Raw genomic sequence first — 24,482 nt, forward strand, 5'->3', positions numbered from 1 at the left:
CAACACTGGCCTCTACCTGCTCTCAGCACTCACCTTTGCTGGCCTCTGCTACTTCTATTACCACGATGTGGGCATTTATAGGGCTGTGGCCATGCTGTGGAGCCTCTGAGGCACAATACGTCACCTACCAGCAACATTCAACGATTGTTCACCGCTGCCTCTGCTTCATTGTATGAGGGAGAAATAGCAGCAGGGGTCCCCACGCTGCATATAGCAGAATGACTTGGAGAAAGAGGCATCCAAATATGGGTCAGCAGCCACAGCCATTCAACAAAATGTGGGGATCTCTCGTTGAGAAAAGAGCTAGGCTTGAGACAGGCTAGAGAGCTCACAAAGTTCTGATGCTAATGCAGAGGGCAAACTATTAGTGATTGTAGTGGCAGCCTTTTCTGTATGGCTGACCCCTTTCCTCTGTCAAATGGCAGCTTGGTTTCAACAGGTGCAGCAGAACTGGTCTTGAATTCCAGTCACTTGGTTTTTTGTGGCCCTGATATTGCAGTTAGTGGATTGTGTACACGGCATGGTGCTCAGGCTGGGCCCTAAGCAGTTGCTGTGCAAAAGGGAATTTTTCTTTTCGTTTTGCTTCACTGATGTACAATAAAGAATTTACAGAACCCTAAAAAAAAAAAAATCTGATCGATCTGCACCCACTTAAATTAAGCTGCACTAAATGCAAGTCTCACTCCCCAGGAAAAACTGGGGCTGCATGACTAACCTCCTGATGTGGATCAGATGTTTTATGAAATGTAATATTTAATTCTATTGATTCATCCCGAAGATTATAACCTGCAACAGTTTATCATTGCCGTTAGAAACAGGAATTTACCTTTGGAAATCAATTCTGGTTGAATCTCTTCAGAGACGTTTTCTTCTTCCATGCTTCTACATTGTGGGTCCTATGAAGTGAAGGGAAGGAAAATCTTTCAGGACTCCAAAAATTAGTAGTTAGGGCATGCTCAGTTTGTTAAATTATCCAGTACTTACACTAAAAGTGGATAATCATTATTTCACAGGCATGGAAATGTCTGTATGGAAAACCTGAATATTCTGGTAATAAAATCCAGAAAAGTTCCTTTGAGAGTCTGAAATTTGACATGCAGTATCAACATAAACAGCTAAGGGGTGTTCTAAAAGTTAGAAAGCTATTTTCAACCTTCCATCCCTTTGATGAAAGTGCTGGCTGCAAAGTGAAACTGTGGGAAAAGAATAAGGTCTGGAGATAAGAAGACAGGAGACTCAAGCTTTTAAGGCAGAGACTATAAACCTTAAAGTGGAGAGTGAGTTGTCAATAAGACCAAGAACACTCAATATGGCAAAAACACTGTTGGACACCCCATTGACTGTTGGCATCATACAGCAATTACTGGATGAGCAACTAAAATAGATCCGAACTGAGATGGATAAGGTGGTGAATGAAAATGGTCAAGAGAAAGATGAGGTTAAAGACACAGAAGCTTTGGAGAAAAATATTGTCAGAACAAGGCCTGCCAGAAGAAGAGAGTGGAATGATAAAGCTGGAGCCAGTTGATGATGGAATGGAGAGGACCTTTACACAGGTGCCTGGAGAAGTAAAATAGTCTTGCAGTGGAATTATGTTGTTGGAGAAGTGGAATGGAACCATGGATGGAGAGGTTATGGAATATTCTGAGCTGGCAGAGACAGAGCTGAGAAAGGATTCTGTGTACAATTTGGAGTGAATTTAGAGAAAAAAACATTTTTAAAAATTCCTGCTTCTTTTTCTTCTTGTTTCTTTTTTTGAGTGGTTTCTACTCTGGATCACTGAGGAGACTGTACGCACATGATGGAGATGGCTGGCTGGTGAATGACCCTGCATGAAAGGCTGGAAAGGGAAGATCTCCCAGGGTGGAAGAAGAAAGGGAAGCTCCTGGGTGAGAGCTGGGAGGGTCCAGCACTTTCTGTGTGACACAAATGACTCTGTGTGATCTACCTCTGAAAGATGGCTTTGTATTTACTTTGCTTTCCCTTTCCTTATTTATTTTCAGTTAGTTTGTTTTATATTGTACTGCAGGATGTAAAAGTTTCACTATAAATTTATTGGGATAGGGGGAAGAATTCAAATAAATTAACTTTTCTCCCTAATTAAGTCCAGAAACTAAATCAAAGGTATAAGGAATAAAATATTTTAAAACACCATAATACCTCAATAGCTGTCTTCCTGGTCCTTTGTTCCAGCTCTTCAGTCACAATTGGATGAATTTCTTTGCTGTCTAACAAAAGCAATTTAAATGTTTATATTCATTTGATTATACTCCTTGCAATGTTATTGCTGTCTTGCAATATTTGATGTCATCTATTAACTGCATTCCTTCATAGAGTCCTTTGTCTAGAACCCCAAGCACCACTCTATTAATATATTATTTTAACAGCAAGCTCAGTATTCAGCATGTTCTTACAAGGACCTAGCATATGAATCGACAGTGTCTCTATGCTTTCTGCTCTTTGACAGAAGCAGGCGCCCTCAAACTACATTCCTCTTGGGGGATGAAATGGGCATACAGTGTCCTTTGGCTCTCTTCAGTAAAGATTTTACAATTAAACTTACTTGCAAGATTCCTTATTCTCTGTTGCATTTTATATCTAGGCAAAAGCAAGCTAATCTCTCTCTCCATTCAAGGCTATGCTACAAGATTATTAAAGATAGAAGCTTCTGGTGCAGGTAACTGTTCCTTTCTCTGTGTTTCATTAGGAACTGGTGGGTTTAAAATAACTTAGCCTTCCATGGCTTGGCTTCAGAGGATATCCCAGTTAGAAAGTTAAACGTGAACTTTATTGTCTGTTCCACAAAACAGAACAGTTCTAGAAATTCCTAACTCTTCCACATATTGCCAAATCCAGCACAACCCTAGTGACGAAAGAATATAACATTTACACACCATGATTTCAAAGGTGTAGGATTGTAAGACAATTTTCAGTTTTATAAAGGCTTTGATTCTTTGCACTACTTCATACTTTATACTGCAAGTTACTGCTTCAAAGTGCCCCACTATCTGAAGTCAGATGTGGCAGCTAAAGAGTGTGGGTGGTATTCAAGTACATTTTACTCAGTTTAAATTACCCATTGAAGTTATTATACCTGACTTAGTTATGTTCATTCATTTCAATGGGTAATACCACATAAAACTTACCTGCCGGATACCTAAACCAATATATTTCGGGCAGCAGGCAGACAGACCTTTCGTTCCCCAAGAATTTTAACCTCAGGTGCATATTCTCTCTGCTGTGGTTTTAGCACCATGATTTACTGAATTTTATTCATCATTGCCACCTTTCTTGGAAATTTGATTTCAGGGGTTTCATAGAAATGTTGTAAATAAAACTGCTTAGAGTGGTATATAAATTTTGCTGAATAACAAAAAAATATGAAGGTTTCGTGCTAGCCAATAATCTAGCTGCTATCCTTAAAAGTCTAAAGTTGACCCTAATCCTGTTCTTAACTATATTAAATAGGAACATCTCAACTTTGTTTACTATATTATTTCTTTGTATACTTGATCAACTGCAGGCAGTTTGCTTATTTATGCTAACTGGCTCCTAAGTCTAACTTCCTACACACCCCAATCATTAAATTCCGAAGTCTCAAAATACTGCAGTACATAAGGAACTTACCAGACTGATATGCTGCACTCCCTTGAGAAAACGCTTCCTCTTCATTCTGGCCATCCGCTTTAGCATTTATGTCAGCCAAGTGACTACCCTGAACCGTTCCTCCTCCAAGTGCTCTGTCCTTGGAATTTCCCCCCAATTCGACAAGTAATGAAGTTGAGCATTTCCTGTTGGGGAGATCCATTGTTTCACCAAGGTCAGTTTCTAATACTGGCTTGTGACTAATATTGTCTACTGCTAAATTTACATCCCCACTTTTCTGTTCCAGTGGCATACCAGATGGAACTTCGGTATGTTGCCCACTCTCTTGGGTTCTGCATTCATTCACGCGGTCTTCAGTGGATGTTCCATCACTGACAGAAGGGTTCAAAATTTCTGTGCCAAGGCTTTCTCCTATGCTATCAGATTGCACTGTATTTTCAGGCATTTCTGGGCTTGTGGTGTCACCTGTGGTTAATTCTTCCACAGCACCCTCAGGTTCCCCCTGATGGAATCTTTGGCTTTCTTTTTGAAGCACATGTTCATCTTCAACTTCTTTGCTTGAAAATTCAAGTGGAGTTTTCTCTGAGACAGCAACAGTAGAGACACTGTCACATTCTTCCACTATTCCAGCTGCTATACTATCCTCCGGCATGTCTGCACTCAAGGCAACCAACTCTTTGTCAGGTTTAGCAGTGGCAACACTAAGTCCAAGAGCATCATACTCTCCTCTCTTCTGAACCAAAATTACAGCACTCTGGTTGTTTTCTTCAGTGTTTTGAACCACAAATTCAATCTCTTGGCTTGTGGCTTCCTGAACATGTTCTGCTCCATCTGTGGAAACTCCAGCACCCGTAGTTCTTTCTTTAGCTTCTACTGGCACAAATGCACCATGGATGGTTTTGTCACATCCTTCCGTAGTAGAGATAGTGGAAGTCTCAAACCTTCCTTGGGTTCTACAGACCTGATCAATCTCTTGTGTCTCAACAGGAGACACAGAAGTCTCAAACGGTTCTACTGAGCTTGTTGAGATCATAGCTGTGTCTGCAGTTTGTTCCAATCTTAAGGGGAAATGTTCATCTGCATCTTCAGTTCTTTCCTGGGAAATGGAAGTCTCTAACTCTTCAACTATGCTTGTGGAAATCATAGTGCATTCATCCCTTTCCTCTTTGCTATGAACTTCATCAGCACTTCCAGCTGACATACTGGGCATGGGAATAGCGTCCATTTCCACAGTAGTGGTCTTTTCTGCAGCTTGTATAGTAAAAAATGCACTTTTGCCATCTTCTATTGTTGCACTTGGCATAGGGGCTTCAAATTCTTCCAAGATACTTGTAGAAACGTTATTTTGTTTACTAGCAGTTCCATCCTGATTCATATACTCAACAGCTGTGCTAGGCGTAGGGGTGTTGAAATCTTCCGTACTGATGAGGCTTGGGGTTTTCTCAAGGTTTTCAACTGCTTTTGCAACAAGTGGTGTTTGATCAATATGCTTAGCAGAAGACTGTGCAGAGTTAGGGCACACTTTGACCACACTTGTAGAGATGGTCTCACCTTCACTTCTCTCATCTTCATTAGCAGATGCTGAGAGAATAGCTACTTTCTTTGAGCCTATCCTAAACGGGCCTTCAGATTTCCTGATATCTATGAAATATGTGGCATCCTCATTCTTCTCTTCCACAGCAGACTCTTGATCCCCACCTTGCTTTGAGGTTGCACTAATCACATCACATTCATAATTCTCAGTAAACTGAGACTCTTTTTTTGCACCAAATGCCATAAGATTTTCACTGGCCACACCAACACTAGTGGTGCTACTTTCAACTACTCCCTTTGTACTGTTGTGGATATCATCAATTTCCAAGTCTTTCTCTAAGCCTGTCATGCTGTCAACAGCACCTTTATCGACATCTGAGGTCAGCTCACCCAAGTCAGTTCTAAGCTGGCCTGCAGCAAGGCAGATGGAGGAACTTCCACTTTCTTTGGCTCCAACACAAATCAGAACCCTTTCACTTTCTTCTGTTCCTGTACAGGTCAAAGTCTGTTCCGCTTCTTCGTTCCCTCTCCCTGTACTAGTAACAAAATTTTCACCTTCTTCATCATCTTCTTTTGCACCAGTGCTAGTCACACAACCTTCATCATCATAGGAACCTTGACTGACATCAACGATGTTCGTTTCCGCTCTAGCTGCTGTACTGTCTGTGGCAAACTCGTATTTTTCTTGTGTATCTGAAGCTGCTGCAAAACCTTCATTGCTGTCCTCCAAACCAGTGCACGCAGCTGCAGCTTCAGGGCCATCTTCTGCTGTTATGCCTGTGCTGGTGACGGCACTCTCACCATTCACAATGTCTTCACTCTTGTCAGCGTGCGGCCCAGTTGCCACATTGTTCGCCGCCTGAGCACACACGCCAGTCACAGCACGCTCATCTTGAGAGTCAGTACCAGTCACTGAACAGATGGCAGAGCCAGGACTTCCTCTTTCGGCAGCCGTACAAGTCACAGCACCCTCAGCAGCTTTAGCATGCTCACTTCCAGCTGCAGTATTCCGAAATTCATCTGGATTTTCACTTGTCACAGGTCTATCCTTCGCTTCAGTACCTGCACTGGTAACAGCACCATCACTTTCTACTTCACTGAGGCAGGTAGTAGCGCTGTCAAAGTTGCTTGTACCGCTACAGACGGAAGCCACACACCTTTCTTCAGAACCTGCACTGGTTACAGCATCATCTTTCTCTTCTGCTTCAACACTATTCACGGTCTGTTCAAGTTCTACCCTAGTTTCATTGATTAATTGTTTAGAATGTTCTTCTGCATAATTCACAATGCATTCTCCACTTTCTTCCTCCTTGGTTGAAGAACTTTCACACACGCTAAGTCCTTCAGTGCCAACACCACTTTCTTCAGTCGCTGTGACGGGACATTCTGATATGGAATGAGCCCCTTCCTTATTTGGGGTCCAACATCCCACAGTGAAACCTTCGTCTGCTTCTATGCTTGTACAGCTCAAAGCAGTCTCACTTTTTTCTTCTGAGCAAGTAATAGTGGCATCGCCTTCTCTTTGCAAATGGACTGATGGACCTTCTTCACTTTGGCTTCCTCCAGTGCTAGTAGCTGTTACGGCACTCCCAGTAGTTCTCTCTGTGCTGGTCCCGATAACAGTCACATCCGTCTCCATGCTATTGCTGATGCTAACACAACTGCTGCTTCCTACACTGCTGCCTACCACATTGTTTTCATTTTTATCTTCAGTGACTCTTCTTAAATCACCTCCTCGTTTACTAGCCACCACGGACATTTCACCAATTTCTTCTGGAGTGTTCTTGGGCACTGACCCTGAAGACAATTCTATTACAGCACTGACAGTATGGTTTTGATTTGTTTTGCCTTTGTTTGCACATACCTCTGTATATACTATAGTTGGGCTGGTCATCTGATCACTCTTTATACTGCCAGTTAAAGCAATTCCAGCAATCTTTTGCATAGTACCTTCTTGAATGCATATAAAACCACTCATTTTCTCTTCAGTCACTTCTTTAAAACTTAGGTGCCCTTTGTCACCTGCGTTAGAAATTTCCATGTCAGTGATATCACTCTCTTTTATGTTACCATCGAATACAATGCTACCATGCTGTTCCGTTTTAGCAGTATGTGCTTCATTGTATGAAATGGTATCTTTATTAGCTGGCCTATCCAAATTAAGAGATTCCTCCATAGATACATCACTCAAAGGGTTTTTGACTTCTGCAACAGTCATATCCATAGATTTTTGATGGACAACACCTTCATTTGACAGCTGCTTGGTTGGAGAACTGCTTTCTTCACTATTAAAGGCATCACTTGGCACATCCATTTCCTTCGTAGGAGTCTTTTCAAACTTTTGTTTGGGGTTATTGAAACCGGAAGGGGAAGATTTTGAGATTTCCTTTGTAGGCAAAGTTTTATTCAACTCATGCAATGAATTATGATGCATTTGGTCTTTGGCATTGTTTTTAAATTTAGTTTCTTGTTGTGAATTATTACTGATTTCTTCTTTAGGTTGAGTTATTTGATGCTCTGCATTACTGTCCCTTTGTTCTGACTGTATGTCCATTGGCTCTTGGCATTCTTCAGAATGTAACATGTGCCCACTAGTCCAGACTGACATTTCTGCTGATGATTTTTCTTCTCCTTTATCTATTTCTTGGAATGAAAAACTTCCCTTTCTGCTTTCACTAGCTGATTTTTTAGTTGTTCTTTTATCTGTGAGCAGATTTTCTTGCAACTTTGCATGAGTCTCTACTTGTTTAACAGCTTTGTCATCTGGTTTGTTGTCATCTTCTCTCTTTTTCATGTCCTTACTATTATGCTTCAAACTTCTGCTCTTGTGACCTTCAGCTGACATTTTCCTTTCCAGTCTTGAACTACTCAAATCTTTATCACTTTTATTTCTCTCTTTTGCAGATGATTTTTCTACTGACTGTGACTTAACTCGATGACTGAAGTCTTTTTGAGAACTACTAACTGAATGTGCTCCACTGTCAGGGTCCAATTCTACAGAATTTTCTTCAAAACCTTTAATTTCAGTTTTGGATTTACACTGCTTATCTGGATCACTCTCTTCTGAATTAGGCCCGGATTTCTGTCCTGATTCCTGCTTGGAGGAACTTTCTTGTAGTTCAGGTTCAGGTATTTTGCCTTGCTTGCTGTGGCTCTTGGACCTGGACTTTAACAGTAACTTCTCTTCCAAAGCATTCTTTGATTTCCGCCTGTCTTTGTGTATACTATCACCTTGCTTTAAAGTGTTATCAGAGTTTGTCGATTCTGCATGTTTGTCTTCTGAATAACCTTCCCCTTTCCTTGATGTTACAAAACTATGTTGCTTTGATGTACCCTGAGACTCTTTCTGTGGCCTTAAATCACTTGACAATCTTTTAGACTTGTGGTCTGCTCTGGATTTATCTATAGAACCCTGTCTGTCTTTTCTGTTTTCTTTACGTGAACTTTCTTCATTTTTCAAAGCATGTTCAGAAACACTCTTCAGATCTTTGCTGTTTGCTGATGTTTTCCTTTCACTTCTGTGCTTATTCTTCCGTTCAGCTTTGTCATCTGAAAAAGATTTTGTTAGCTGGCTATGCTTCTGAAGATTCTCCTCGCTTTTCAGCCCTTTCTCAGATGGCAAATTTTCAGCCTCATCACCTGTTTTATGAAACACGTCTCCTTTACATTTATGCTTAATTAATAATTTATCTTCAGAAATACTTTTCTCTTTTTCATTTTTATCTTTTGATGATCTAGCCTCTTTCCTGGGTGCACTTCTAAAACTTTGGATTTCTGAATCATCCTTTTTAACATGCTTTTCATTTTTAAGTATGCTTTTCTGCTTTTGAGGTTCTTCTGAGCTGGTCTCTGCTCTATCAATCTGAGATTTGGGATCTCGGGGCTCAGTATCTTGCTGCATTCCTTCCAGCTGGAGAGAAGTAGATGGTCTTCTTTTGTGTTCTTTTTCTACCTTGGAATCATTTCTGTTTTCATCAACTGAATGCACCGTCTCTGAAAGTCTTCTCACGAGTTTACTTGCTTCATTTTTGCCTTGACTGGCCTTCACTTCTTTTGGGGAGGGCTTTTCAACACCCTACAATATAAAAATGTAAGTATGATTTCTTTGTGCGAAAGGCTATTTTCACCTGAATTATGTCAAAGCCCATGCTCATTGTCTGAACTGAAATCCTTGAATTTAATTGGAAGAATTAACTGCATTGTGCAGCATGTAATTTTGTGTATTAAATCATTTTTAAAAGGTTAATAGTAATCTAACTTAAATCTTAGTAGTTAAGATTTTCTTCATTATACTAATGGCTTAAAACCTATAAAACAGTACTGAAGTGCAGACAATACTAATCATATATTTGAATTTTAAAGGTGCAGCTCAAGCTTACAGTCTTACAGAACAAGAAAAAAAGTTTAAATGAGGGACTTACTTCAGTAATCTTCTGAGGTTCTCCAGGATCCTTCTCAAGCTGCTCACATTTTTTCTTCTTGCCTTCTTCTTCATGCCTGAAAGAATAATAAAAAAAGAGATGTCTTGGGCTACAACTCCCATCATCACCTATCAGTGCAGCAAGTGGTCATGGTTTATGGGGTGCCCCACAGGGGGGGGCAATTTGATTTTTAAGGGAAGTAATTTGGAAGCTTGTGTAGACCAAGTTAATGGCCTCTTAGGCTTCCTCCATGTGAACAGGAGTTCACTTTTTGACTAATAAGAATTATATGTCACGGGGGGCGGGCAGCAGGATTTTAGAGATGCTTAGGTGGGGCATGGCCAAAAAAAAAGTTGGGAACCACTGGCCTAAAACATCTAGAGGACACCAGGTTGGGGAAGGCTGTAAAGCCTAGTGCAAGTATGGACACAAGTCCCTGTAGCAGCTCTACAAATTTATTCAAGTGGAGCTGTGTCCCCAAAGCTGCAGACGCAGCAGATACTCTAATCGTGTCCACCAGGATATACTTTAGAATTTCCACACTGCTGGTGGACTAAATGAGAGTAATATACTCTAAGGAAAATATTGCTCCTGGAATCTTCCCCTCACCTAGAAGAGTATTTAAAGGTAATAATGAGGGCCTTATATTTTCACAAGGGCTTAGTATGATCCAAAGAGAACTCAAGTGCACAACACACAAGAACAAGATTGACTTGGATAAAGGGGAGACCAATCCTTGACGTTAATGTATGGTTGAATATTAGGGATAAAATATAGGTCTGGACAAAAAGAATGCTCTATTTTTGAAATATACACAACTAGGTTTTGTTTTTTAAAAAAGATAAAGCTCCTGTTTGCACTGGGGACTGCTACAAACGGGGGGGGGGGGGGGGGCAAATTAGAGCCTTAAATGGAAAGACCCCTGAAAACCCTGTGGAGACGCCTGGAGGGTGAGAGATGCACCAAGGGTGAAGGAAGCCGGCATGGAGGAACCCCCCTCACACTAGTGGGTTTGCTGAAAAGATGGCTTCCCATACTTTCATTAATGCTAGAAAAGGGCTAAAACAGAATGCAGCCTGACATCTCAGCTGTCCTTCAAAAATAGACGTCATTAACTGAAGCTCTCTGGGATGAACTTTCCTGCAAGGTGCTCGCTTAAAAGACTGCCGCCTGCTACTAAACTTATCTTGGATGGGTGAACTGTGAACAGCAGCCCAGAGGTTTGTGAACCTTAGAGGGGGTTCAAACTATTTCAAACTGTATCTATACTACTTTCAAAGGATTTGCACTTTGTAGTATGCAAAATGTACTAATTTTATGTCCTCTGCAAGTACCTTGACTCTCTCTTTCTTTTCCTGCTGAGGGCTACCTTCTTTTCTAAAAACCTTTGTTCTTTCAGCACATCCTTGATGCTGGCACCGCTGGCTTTCAATTCAAGTCCTCTGGCAGGAGTTTCTTCCAGGTTTTGAGTGCTTTTACCTAGAACGACACAGTAAAGTCTCAAGCTGCAATTTCAGATATAGTTATTTTGGATGCAAAATGAAATAAATTGTTTGGTGAGTACTAAATTAAGTATACACTCTCTTGTGCAAAAAAGCAACTAACTCGCAAATAGAAAACAGCACAAGAAATGTTTGTCTGAAGTACAGCCCAGCACCTTGATTTGCACTTTTCAGTGTTTTCGTTTTTTCTGCAGCTTTCTGTTTCCGCTTTTCTTCAAGTTTTTCTCTGTTAAGCCTTCTCCTTAACAGTCTCTCTTCTTTTTCTCTAGCCTGAAGATAAGAAAATGGGAGTTCATATGATGGGATCCAAAGCATGTTTTCACTACCCCGCTTCCAGCAGCAGCCTCTATGTCTCCCCAGAAAGCTTCCCTGAAGGCTAGAAGAGTATCTTCAGTGACACTCAATGAGGTAAGAAGGACTGCCGCAAGAAAGCAAAACCTGAAAACCCTATTCCTGTCATGCAAAGGCTTCTCTAGATGCTGGCCATAACTGTTTTTGTTTTATTGAAATAAACCCACAATATGTTTTTAAAAACCTAATAACCCTTTCGATTGTACTTTCTTGTCTGCAAAGTAAACCCCCTCCCCCCAGAAATTGTAATCAAGCAAAGTAACTCAGTTTGGACACAATACCAATCTATTCTGAAATGCAAAACAAAACCCTCTCCAATGGATCAATGCTGGCAGTAATTTTGTGTATCAAACAGAAATTCATCTGATAAAGAAATTAAGAGTTCCTCAAGACATGAAACCTTTATTAATATTCTTCAGTTTTCCCTCCATTAAGACTACTGGACATAAGCACACCAAGGCCAAGTCTCCAGAAATGCTTCTTGAAAAGACTGGAGGTCAGAAGAGGTATCATCAGGAATGGCTGACTGCCACATTAATTGATATAAGCAAGAGGCTTGAGAATGGCACAACACTGGTCCAAACTGTACTAGTTTGTGTTCCAAGCATTCCAAAATAGGTCAGAACAAAGGAGAGAAGCTTGACAACCATATGTCAGGAGTGCTCTGATGGTGTTTCCTGCTTGGCAGGGGGTTGGACTCGATGGCCCTTGTGGTCTATTCCAACTCTTATTATTCTATGATTCTATGAGAAGCAGTTTCTTATCCCTGAAATGTCTACACATGTATTGTGTTTGTACAGTGGTACCTCGCAAGACGAATGCCTCGCAAGACGAAAAACGCGCAAGACGAAAGAGTTTTTCATTTCGTGAGTTGCTTCGAAAGACGAATTTCCCTATGGGCTTGCTTTGCAAGACGAAAACGTCTTGTGAGTTCTTGCGAGTTTGTTTCCTTTTTCTTAAAGCCGTTAATACCGTTAATAGCCGTGCTTCGCAAGACGGAAAATCCGCAAGACGAAGAAACTTGCAGAACGAATTAATTTTGTCTTGCGAGGCACCACTGTAGTTTCGATTGTTTACTTGTTCTCATTTCTTTGCTAAATAATTTTTAAAAAATAAATAACCCAAACTTACAACAGACTGGCGGCGTTGCTCCACAGTCCCTTCATCATCAGAATCACTATAATACTTGGAGTAGAGGTAAGGCTTATGGACGTAAGCGTGTCGCCCAGATTTTGTTTTTTTATTGCTGGCCCAATCAGCCTCTGGCTTTGTTTTAACCTGATTATGTTCTTCTTCGTCATCTAGAGAAACATAGAGACAGTGAAGGTTACTAAACAGAATGGATAAGGAATCTGGTGCCATGCAAGATGTCAATGAACTCCAACTCCCATCAGCAAAGGCGAAGTTCAGGAATAATAGGAACTGGAGCCCAACAAACATCTGGAAGTACACAAGTACCCCACCCCAACCTTAACAGAAAGATGTTTTTAAAAGCCAGATCTAGGTTGGGATGAAAGGGAAAGGCAAAATGTTCCATGTGAACAAAAGAACCTTTCTGCCTTCTTCCTACTGTAGCTCCTTGTGTTCCACCTCAAAATCTGATACTGGCAGTCAGGGGACCTACTGGAGAAGCGCTCAATGCAGAAGCTGAAAGTGAAAAATCAGCCACCCAAGGCAAGCTTCCCCACCGCCCCCTGGCCAGTTGACAAACATTCTGTGCTTGCACAGATCTCTTCAAATTCTTCCCTTGTTTTCCGACACATCTAAAACTAAGGGACAGCTTAAATCCCCAAAATCTGTTGGGGTTAATGTTTGTTTGTTTATTAATAAACAGCAACATAGAGCACTTAGCACCCAGGTGCTACAAGGCAAGTTGGCAAGGATTCTGGAAATTGAAATATTGCAACAGGATTGTAGAATACCTAGCTGTCTCACCAACAATTTCTTGAAGGTATGCATTGGTTTAAATTTGTGATGTAGCACAGGCATATCCACTAAAATCAGAAAATGTATTAGCATTTGAATAGATGGCCTGATGAGCCCTAGGCTGAGCACTGGATTTAGATGAGGCCCAAGCCAAATGGGGCTTATTTGGAGCACTCAGACAACTCGAGTACACAGCCATGAATTGCTCTGAGTCAGGCTGCCTTGGTCCAGACAAATTTGTTGCTGTCAGAGGATGGGACAGCAGGCAGAAGTAGAGGCAGATAAACTGGGCCAGACTGGACCAGGCCAGAAAACTGTGCAATACCTCCAAGACTTACTTGGCTGACAGCTGTCTTCTGGGAGAAAGTAGGCCCAATGCCATGAGTCTCCTTCCTGCCTTGATGCCCCACAAAATTGATGCAACAGCTGTTGAGCAGAGGCATTGATTCCATGGGCAGTGGGTGCTGCACTGCAAGATTTCCTGCAGGAAAGCCACTTGCAAAGCAGCACCAGACAGGATCCTATTCTGCACAGTTATGGTGCACTCCCATCCCTGGACATTTTAAAGCCCCATTAAAAATGGTACTCCAACCCCCCACTTGTTTGGGGGGCAGCTCCCAGGTGGTCCCCAGGTGGCACAGGGCATATCAGCCTGATCCACGGGCCACAGATTTCAGTCACCGGGTGGATTAGGGGCCTGTGTACAGCCCTAACTGAACACCCCATTTAGATTATACTGTACTCTCAACTAACAGATTACATGGGATTAATGAGATGATAAAGACAAGCCTAGCATTTGGCTGCAGATTAATTTAAGAGTTTTGTGCCCACAGCTATGCAATTTTCAAACTGCACAGAGCACAGCAAATTTAACCCTGTGATGAAAATAGGTTGTCTATGTGATGGCATGTAACATCTCTGCTACTGAACTGTATGCTCAATTCATTTTTGACCAATTTCAAAAAAATGGATGATTTCATGTCAATACTGATGAAAAATATTTTTCCTGTGTTGTACCTAGATATCAGTGTGTACGTTGGTGCGAGCGTGCATGAATGCTCCCGTGTGTGCATTTAGGGCAGATAGTAGCAGGTGGCAAAGTGGTGTGGTCTCCTAATCAAGTCACTATTGGTAGCTAAGAGGGGCAAATCAGCAGGGAGGTTCCTGCACTGCAGACCCAGCAAAGGGAGCATTTGATTGGCTCCACTGCAGCACCTGCATTAACCTCCCTCCTGCCTCGCCCCTGAACCTCATGATTACTGGTAGCGACACCCGTATTGAGAGGCCAGGGAAGTAACAGCACCCCTCACTGCCAGCCACTACTGCCATCAGATGTTATTAAACTCTGTATCAACATCAGTATAACACATTATTTCTCAAACTTGGGTCCCCCAGCTGTTGGGACAACTCCCAGCATCCCTAGCTACTAGGACTAGCGGTCAAAGATGCATATTTGAAGATAAATGTTGACATTTTGCTTTCTCCTGGCTAGGGAATTAAATCCAGTGCAGATTCAGGACTGTGACCTTACCATCAGAAACGATCTCTCCTTCTTCTGTGCTGTCTGAAAGTGCAACTTCCTCTTCACTTTGTTCTTCAAAGGAAGAAAGATCACTGGTGTGCACAGAGCTAACAGTGATATCGCTGAGTATGTCAACATCAGAATCCTCCAAAACTAGTTCTGAAAGAAAGGAAGATCTTTTAAAACATGGGCCCAGAGTTCCACATGCAAGTGGAAATGGCTTACATGAATGCCTGGGGGAGGCTTGCCAATTTACATCCTTCAAACATCACATGGAAAGCTGCAATGGCACTCTAAGTACACATAAGCAACAAAATGCTGTTGCAAATATTTGCTTTCTAACACTACAGAGCGTCCTACATAAATTAGAACTTTCTTATCAACCCCAATAGCCCCACCCCACCCTCATATTGCATGGCCACCTGTGGTTTTTTTACCTTCTTTTGTACTTTCAATTGCTTTGTGCTTACTGCTGTTCTTCTCCAGAGCTGAATATTTGGTTGATTCTGCCTCTCTATCTTTCAGGGACTTCTCTTCTTTAGCCTTTAGATCATCACCACTCTTTTTCAAGCGGTCCAACTTTTTCTCAGATTTTTCTTTCTTCTCCTTTTTCCTCTCTCCTTTCTCCATGCTCTCTATTTTCCTATCACTTTGGGCCATCAGTTTACTTTTCTGCTCATCACTTTCCTGTACAGCTTCCTTGCTTGGGTTAACCAAACTGTTAATTTCTTTTGACAGACTTTTCCCTTCTTCACTTGAAGAAAATAAGTTATTTACATCTTCTGAGTTGGATACTGGTTCAGAGCTTTCTTCTGCAGTCTCACAAAGCAATTTCTCTCCATCTACCAGATCTTCTGAATTCTCTACACCACCGTCTTTCTCTATGCCGCCATCTGTGCTCTGCTGAGACAGGAGTTTTTTTGGGACTCTGTCATTAGTCTTTGAATTTGTTGCTTCCGTGGATGCCCTGGCTGCACTTGCTTCTTGGTTTAGAGAAGTGATTGTTTCCAAAATGGACATAGCATCATTAGCTACATTTGTGCTTGGAGTGGAAGCAGGAACACCTTCAAAGGAGTTAAGTAAAGAACAAATGTCATCCATTAGTCAGAAAAATCTGCTCTTACATCTATGTCTCATATATTAAAGCAAAAAAGAAACCTGAAGAATTGGGGGGAGGGGATATTGCAGGTTTCACGCATACAGTCATACCTCATGTTACGTTTTTTTCAGGTTGTGCGTTTTCAGGTTGTGTCCTGCAGTGACCCGGAAGTACCGGAAAGGGTTACTTCTGGGTTTTGCCGCTCGTGCATGCACAGACGCGCAAAATGCCGTCAAGCACATGTGCAGAAGCGGCGAATTGCAACCCGCACGTGTGCAGGCGCGGGGTGCGTTCTTTTCAGGTTGCGAATGGGCCTCTGGAATGGATCCCGTTCGCAACCAGAGGTACCACTGTATATGGTGAACGTCCAATGTGATCAAAGATTTTTCTGGGGCGGGGGGATCCTCCAGTTTGCATTTCTTAGCACAGAAAGTACTGATCTGATGTGTAGAGATCTTTCCTATTCTAATTAATTCAAGAGAAAATTAAAAAATTCCTTCCAGTAGCACCTTAGAGATCAGCTGAAGATCTGAAGGAGTGTGCATGCACACTAAAGCTCATACCAATAACTAACTTAGTTCGTCTCTAAGATGCTACTGGAAGGATTTTTTTTTATTTTGTTTCGACTACAGCAGACCAACACAGTTACCTACCTGCAACTAATTCAAGAGAGTTGTGGAAGCTTCTCTGTGTGAAAGAAACACATGATGTTTGGGTTATTCCTTCAGAGCAGCTGAGTACAGCAGGCTTAAACTGATTCTGTTATCTTTTTCTGTCAAGGTCATGCTGACTCTAATAGCAAGGCCAAAAGGAACCTGCGTTTCACTCTCTTCTTCATCTCTCTTTCCATCTGTGTGGTGTTTTGTATATAGAAAGTTTAGTGTTAAGGTTTAGTCTTATTATAAGTTATTGCAAGTTTGAGTTAAGTCTGCTGCAACTGGACTTCTTATGGACAGTGCCAATCCTGAATGTATTGGATTTGTGACCATTATACTCAATTTTCTTCAGCAGCAGTAAAGCTCTGCTGGATGAAATACAATTGCCTCTGGTCTATTTTTGGGGAATCCTGCAACGTGTTTAAGTTTTTACTCTGCTAACTATACACTGGAGTTCTGCTCTGGATCAATATGAGTAGAATAAATGACAGAATCATCCTACATATAATTGATCCTTGGAGGAAATCATGATAATTAATTAGGACTCAACTCAATTTCAGACCAACTCCTATACTGGTAAGATTGCACCATGAACACTTACTAAGAAGTTGGGAGGCTAAACTTCAACTTCCCTTCCTTGATACCTTTCCATCTGCTTACACAGTCACCAAGCTCCAAATTAAGACTTCATAGCACATCAGTTCTGCCAGGAGCAATGGACATAAATACCTTGCATCAGAACAGAAGTGTCTGGTTTTTCCTCAGGTGCAGCTGCAATGGGACTGGCCTCCTCTTTGTGGCTTAATGTGGCTAAAAATTCATGGACAGCTTTCTCTACTTGCGGCCTGAATATGTGATTGATCTTTGGATCGACAACTTGAGAAATTATTCTGTCGATTCCAGATTCTAGCATTCCAGATCTGAAACAAAACAACAACATAAAATAGCATACTTTTGTCTAGGAAGTTCGCCTCATATTGGTCCTGCAATAACAGGAAGATGATGATGATAACAAGAGCTTATTTCAGTTGTGCAAAGACTTCATCATATATATTCTTGGGGTTCCCAACAGCCTAATAAGATATTCCAGATTAACCTGCATATTACAAAGCATGCATGTATATGATAGTGACAAAGAGTCACTAGCCTAACAACACATATGAATTTTACTGCAGTGTTTGAAATTGGATCTTCCTGGTTGATAGGTCACACTTAGCCACTACCCTACCCCAGCTCTCTTATAATAATGCACTATAACAATAAAGCTTCAAACTTGTTTACTTCTTGGGGAGGAGCAGGGGGAAAATACTTGGCTGCCCATTATGGGGATAACAGTGCTGAAGCACACACAGTGAATACACTTGCCAAAAAGTAATACTTTATTTTTGCTTCAATCCAATAGAAATACTCTTTTTAATCTTGTAATTCAGTCAATCAAATTTTCATTGTTTGTAGACTATGGTCATTACAATACAGGCACACACACACACACACACACACACACACAGAGAGAGAGAGAGAGAAAGAGACAGTTAAAAAGTTAAAGTATTACCAATTTTCAAAACGGTTTTAGGTAAAAATGTAGCCCCAGTCCCCATTAAGGCTCCCCCACTAAAGATTTCTTATGTTCTGCAAGTCTGGGGAGACGCCACAAGCCTGCTGATAACACCCACTTGTGTCATTTTGGCTACAGAAGGCTCCACGCTCGGAGAATGAGTTTGGTATTAACTCATAGGACACTTAAGCATTTAATGAACCTAAATTGTACGTTCTGAGACTGTATAAAAGCTCTATTTCCCTTTAATGCTTGGTTGGTAATCGTGGTAAACTGTACCCCAATGATGCTGATAGTAAATATCTGGCTTTCAAAATAATATAATAACCTGATATGGAAATAAATATGAATTTATTTTTATTTAAACATAGCAAAGCCTACACCTGTAATATCCTCAAGTTGAAACATGGTAATCTATTAAACACTACTCCCTAAATTGCTCTTGAAACTAGTGCTTTTTCTATGTTAAAAAAATGGAGAAGATCCAATTTCTTCGGTTAAGCAGTGTAAGTGATAAATACAATACATATGATTTCTTATATTTCTGTGAACTTCCTACTAAATTCAGAGACTAGTAAGTTGTCACAATGACTCAAACAGCAGTCTTCCCACTCCCACCCCTGTCAAACTGGTCATGAAATGAAGGATGTTTTAATTTATGATGTGTCAGCAGCTATCTGAACACATCTGAAAAAAAAGCTTTTGTTGGACCCCTGTACTCTCCAATGCAACTACATTAGGCATTGCTGCATTTTAAGGAGTGAAACTTACTTGAGAACCTGTTGTCTAATATTGTTTCTCAGTTGGTTCTTGTTCAGGTGAGGACTCCATGTATGAGTTGCTAGATGGTTGGAAACAAAGTTGTCCACCCGCTGCCTCAAATTCTGATAAGCAGGCTAAAAGGAAAAATGAGAAATGCTCTGTGAAACTTCTTATTAGCATATCCGTGGCATTCATGAGATTGGACACGATGGAAGGTACTCAGCTAAGTTTAACTCAGTGTAGACCCATTGAAATTAATGGGTTTAACTTATATTTACTAATCTCAATGGGTCTACTCTGAGTAAAACTTAACTGAATACCACCCAATCAATTTAAGATCTATGGGTGGGATCTCACTTATTCATACACAGTAGAAGTCTCACTGAAATCCATGGATTTAACCGTCACTAACTAAGCCAATTGATTTTAATGTGTCTAGTCTATTAGTTTGATAACACACCATAGCTTAAAGTGACTCAATTAAAAAGGGGGAGGGAATACATAATACACACCAGCCTTCTCTAACTGGGGCAGAGGAACAAATGTTTTAATTTAAGGAAAATTTCCCTGCCAAGAGGTCTTAAGCCAGGAGTGGGTATCTCACTTGCTTAAGCCTTCCATATTGGCTGAAATTGGCCGCATTTACATATAACACTAACCATAGTTTTGACATTGAAATTCTACTCAGTATTGATCCAGAGCAGATTCCAATGTATAGTTAGCAGAGTAAAAACTTACACACAGCAGGATTCCCCAAATATTAGAGCAGAGGCAATTGTATTTCATTCAGCAGAGCTTTACTGCTACTTAAGAAAAATGAGCATAATGGACACAAATCCAATACATTCAGGATTGGCCCTGTCCATAAGAAATCCAGTTGCAGCAGACTTAACTTAAACTTGCAATAACTTACACAGTGGTACCTCGGGTTAAGTACTTAATTCGTTCCAGAGGTCCGTTCTTAACCTGAAACTGTTCTTAACCTGAAGCACCACTTTAGCTAATGGGGCCTCCTGCTGCCGCCGCACCACTGCTGCACAATTTCTGTTTTTATCCTGAAGCAAAGTTCTTAACCCGAGGTACTATTTCTGGGTTAGGGGAGTCTGTAACCTGAAGCATATGTAACCCGAGGTACCACTGTAATAAGACTAAACCTTAACTAAGCATGCTATGTACAGAACACCACACTAGAAGCAAAAGATATAGAAAGAGAAAGTGAAACCCAGGCTCCTTCTGGCTTCTTATTATAGTATAGTTAGCATAACCTTGAGGAGAAGAGAATCAGTTTAAGCCAGCTGTACTCAGCTTCTCTGAAGGAATAACACAAACATCATGAACCTTCTGTTTGTTTCTTTCACACAGAGAAGCTTCCAGAACTCTCTTGAATTAAGTAGAACAGGAAAGATCTCTACGCATCAGATTAATACTTTCTGCACTATGAAATCCAAACTGACAGGTTTAGCACTATGTTGAAAAGCCTGAATGAGTCCAATCTAACTGTCAGGCTTGCATACCACACAGAAAAAGTTTTGTTTCAATCAAATCCCTGCTTGGTTTTATATTCAACCTGAGGATTCTGGTTTACACAAGGGTAATTTTAAGGAGCCAGACATGGCTTGAAATTGGCTTGTTATGAAATTTAGCATAATTTGTTTTAAACCAAGATCTCATGGCTTTTTTTCAGGTGGGCGCCATTGTGAGAGAACAAGGGTGAGTTCCTACACCTGCCTGGAAAAACAGCACTAAGTACTCTCTTGCACTTGCAGTATAGATGCAGACATCCTCACCCACTACTGTTACTTGAAATTTTAGCTGCCTTTCAACAATAAATCTGCACTCAATGCATACTACAATAGCCTAGTTCTCCTCAACATCTAATTCTCTATGCACAAAGCATGTTTTTGAATTGCAAATCATTCTATCATATGAGCCTGCACCTTCAGTCCGAAGTGGTACAGCCCCCCCACAAATTTCCTACCACAGTGAGATCTATGTCACTAAGATACTAGCCTATGGAAGAGGAAAACAGGAGATGAATGAGTATTCACAATAGGGGTCAGGTGAGGGCAGAGCTTTGGTATCTTTCTCAATTGCCTGGCAACTAGGATTGCAAAGGTCTTCTGTTTGACCTGACACCTCATGCTTTCGACTTTCACCTTAAAAATTCTGGTTAAGGAGCAAATTCACAGCACAAAGGTGGAGAATTAAAGGAAAAGAGATGTTTTATACTTATATCTGTTTTCACTTTTGGGTAAAAAACCACATCCATTAAGCCACACACCCCAAACTGCCAGGCACAGCCAGGCTCTGCCTAGTAGTCTGCCGGCAGCCCATCCCAACCCAAAGCTTCTACTCCACACCTCAAGCCACAGCAGCACAGGAAGCTACCTCAAAACAAGTCTAGCTCCATATTGCTTGCACTGACTGGCAGCAGGTTTGGGGCTTCACACAGAGGAGCCTTCTCAGGGGTGGCTCCTCCCAGGCAACTTTGGAATTTCTTACCTAGAGATGCTAGGCAGGCTCGCTGTCCTTTCCAACAGGCCTTTAGGAACTGACTGCTTTTAATGGGAGGGGCTGGTGCCCTGCTGTTTTCCTTACTGTAATTATTTGCATGGTTTTAACAGATCTCTGTTTCTCAAACTCAGGTCTCCAAAATACGACGCCCATCACCCCTGCTAGTTAGGGATGATGAGTGTTGTAGTCTGACAACAGCTGGAGACCCAAATTTGAGAAACACACACCAACTCTAGGGGGCAGAGGCGTCTTTGGCCCCTCAAAGTCTCTTGGATGGTCACTGCCTCTGCCGCACCTCCCAGTCCTGCCTCTGGGGCCTAGTGGTCCTGCCAAGTGGGGACTACAAGTCCCATCCCGACTGCCCCCTCTGCGTAGCTCACTTTGCCCACAGGGCCAGCCGGGGAGAGACCAGCGGCCAAGCACAACGACATGCTGCACGGCTGGGCTCTGCACTGGGCTTCCTCCTGATTCAACAGTTGCACGTGCAACTGCACAACATCACACGGCCCTCGCCCCAATGTCAGGCAAAACGTAGATGGACGCTTTTAAGTCTATTAAAGTTTCCTCCTTCTTCTACGTTTTCAGCAGTTCTTATTCTCGTCCTTCAAACGCCTCCAGTCCCTCTTGTAGGGGGGGGGGAGGCAGGGCGTATGTGTGTGTAAATAAACCTAAAAGCAATGACGTTAATACCAAGGACAGGGCTCTGGACCAAGAAGCACAGGCTCTACCCCCGAGCTGCAGCCCTTCGCCGCGACGCCTCTGGCAGGCAGGCAGGCAGGCACTCAACAGGCAGAGCTTCTGCTATCCGACCGGGGGGGCGTTTCCAGAAGCGCCTCCTGCCCCCGCCGCCAGTCCAGGTGTGGGCGTGGCGGGAGGGCGCGAGTCTCTGGGCAAACGGGGCTCCGAAGGGCCCCCTCCCCGCCCCCCGCAGGACCCGAGCCGCGTCCCCTCACCTTGGTGTCCACGTCGGCCAGGCAGTCGCGGCGGAACTGGTCGAAGAGGCCTTGGCTCTTGAGGCGGTTGAGGATGAGGGAGACCAGCTCGGGCTCGGCGGCGGCCGAGGAGGTCCCGGGGAGCGGCGGCGGAGGCTGCGGCTGAGGCGGCGGCGGGGGAGGCGGGGGTGGCGGCGGCGGCGGCTGGGCGGGAGGCGAGGCTGCTGTCGCCGCCGAGGCCGCCGCTGCTGCTGGTGCTGCTGTTGCGGCGACGGTGCTGCCGCTGCTGGACATGGCGCTTCCTGACACGGCGGCTGGTTACCGAGGAAGCGGCAGCGGCAGCAGCGGCGGCGCCCGCGACGCTCCACCCTCTCCGCCCCAACCCGGAAGCAGAAAAGGACGGCGCCGGAAGTGCAAGACAACGAAACGCAAGGGGGAAAGAGGGGCACCGTCGGCCCATAAGGCGAGCGGGGTGGCGGGGCTATTTCGCCCGCTAAAGTACGCCTGCGCGCAGCAGCAGCGGCAGGGCAAACAAAACAGACGCGCGACGACGTTCTGCAGGCCACGCCCCTTGCTCTTGGCTCCGCCCCTGGGAATGTGGCGCGGTCTGTGATTGGCTGCTCTTGTTTCTTTGCTGGAAGCCTTCTGGTTTCTGTTTGGGGAAAAGGCGGGGAATGAAATGGAATACAGTGGAATGGAATAGAATAGAACACACAATGCAATAGAATGGAATGGAATAAAACAGAACAGAACAGAATAGAATGGAATAGAATAGAATGGGATACTGTAGAATGGAATGGAATGGAATATAGACGACGCACCATCTTGAGGCTTCTATTATCTACGCTGACTTGGAGCCGGTGTCCCGGGTTTCAGGCATGATTCTTCCTCCATCCTACCTGGAGATGCCAAGAACTGAAGCTGCGAACCTAATGAATGATAGGATTGAACATGCAAAATGCGTTCTACTCAGTACTTTTTTCTAAAAAAAATGTCTAGGGGTACTCTCATTTTGACTCAAGAAAATCACCATTTTATAGTTCAAATTGGGAAAAATAAACACAGTAAATGGACCAAAGTGCAAAGATTCACAAAATGTTTAGGGGTATGCGTACCACTGCGTTCTCCCAGAAAAAGAAGCACTGGGTCTACTATGTTTAGTACAGAACCTGCGTTTTCCTCCTTTGGGGGATAATAGAAGGGCCAGCCTGTTGGTGAGGTGGACAGAGGCAGCCTCCTTGGGCGGCAGAATCCCAAGGGATGGCGCCCCGCCTGTCCCTGCAGAAGTGAGGAGAAATGGCTGCAGCTTCTACAGAGCTACCCCAGAGTTGCTGTGGCTGCAGCCCAGCCCCCTGCCACTGGAGAAGACGTGGCTGCAGTGGCAGCTTCTGAGTCACAGCAAGATCTTGTGGGGCTCTCATGAGATTTTGTGTGCTTACCCTTTTGGCATTCCCTCACTTACTGGCACACAACTGCGTCTACGTGTGGCATCGAGAAATAATTAAGTAATTCAATTCAAACCTGGAAATGGCAGGAGAGAACATGACTCACAAGGAGACCCTTCCTGAAGCCCGAAGAGGACATCAGGGCGGAGAAAGCCCTGAAGAGACCAGAGGCTTTTCAAAATGCTGCTCAGCCTCCCCACCTAGCAGCTCATGTGGAGGGTAGTGCTTATCCTATGCACCCTCCAGTCTCTTGCCAGCCCCAGAGCTTCAGTTCTAGATGCGGATATTTTTGGATGCAGTGTTTTTTGTATCTATAGAAGAGAAAGTGGCAGAGAGAGTGTTTAAAGGGTGTTTAGATGGTTCTTCCACACTTTATGTGCGCAGGGGTCCAGAGTGTAATCGCTGCATAAGTGAGGAGTCGCCTGCATATGAGTCAGAACACCCAGCCATGGATCTCGTACATCACATCTGATTTGCTCCTCATATAAGCAGCTTTTAAAGTACCAGGTGCTCAGATCCAAACATGAACAAATACTGTGGGAGGCAGCAGGCCAGCTGGCTAAAAGCCCAGAGACAAGTGCCCTCACTGACAATTTACCCAGACCAAGGAAAGTCAGCAGAATTCTTGTGTTTTTATAGCTCTTCAACGGCACATCGC

The 24,482-nt window shown here is 42.9% G+C and overlaps 1 protein-coding gene across 1 annotated transcript in view; it reads right to left on the reverse strand.

Moving 5' to 3' along the window:
- BOD1L1 (biorientation of chromosomes in cell division 1 like 1) overlaps nucleotides 1-22,766 on the reverse strand; it is a 38,878-nt gene extending 16,112 nt beyond the window's left edge. Inside the window, exons 1-12 of the mRNA XM_053402134.1 lie at nucleotides 22,401-22,766; nucleotides 18,943-19,067; nucleotides 17,346-17,536; nucleotides 15,299-15,925; nucleotides 14,871-15,020; nucleotides 12,545-12,714; nucleotides 11,218-11,332; nucleotides 10,895-11,039; nucleotides 9,561-9,636; nucleotides 3,628-9,214; nucleotides 2,161-2,228; nucleotides 827-896 (exon numbers count right to left, since the gene is read on the reverse strand). Coding sequence (XP_053258109.1) covers nucleotides 827-896; nucleotides 2,161-2,228; nucleotides 3,628-9,214; nucleotides 9,561-9,636; nucleotides 10,895-11,039; nucleotides 11,218-11,332; nucleotides 12,545-12,714; nucleotides 14,871-15,020; nucleotides 15,299-15,925; nucleotides 17,346-17,536; nucleotides 18,943-19,067; nucleotides 22,401-22,673 — 7,597 coding nt within the window. The 5' untranslated portion in view covers nucleotides 22,674-22,766. The remainder of the gene's footprint in view (nucleotides 1-826; nucleotides 897-2,160; nucleotides 2,229-3,627; nucleotides 9,215-9,560; nucleotides 9,637-10,894; nucleotides 11,040-11,217; nucleotides 11,333-12,544; nucleotides 12,715-14,870; nucleotides 15,021-15,298; nucleotides 15,926-17,345; nucleotides 17,537-18,942; nucleotides 19,068-22,400) is intronic.
- Nucleotides 22,767-24,482: the final 1,716 nt, after the last annotated feature.

This window comes from Podarcis raffonei, chromosome 9, assembly GCF_027172205.1.
Source record: "Podarcis raffonei isolate rPodRaf1 chromosome 9, rPodRaf1.pri, whole genome shotgun sequence".
Classification (NCBI taxonomy): domain Eukaryota; kingdom Metazoa; phylum Chordata; class Lepidosauria; order Squamata; family Lacertidae; genus Podarcis; species Podarcis raffonei.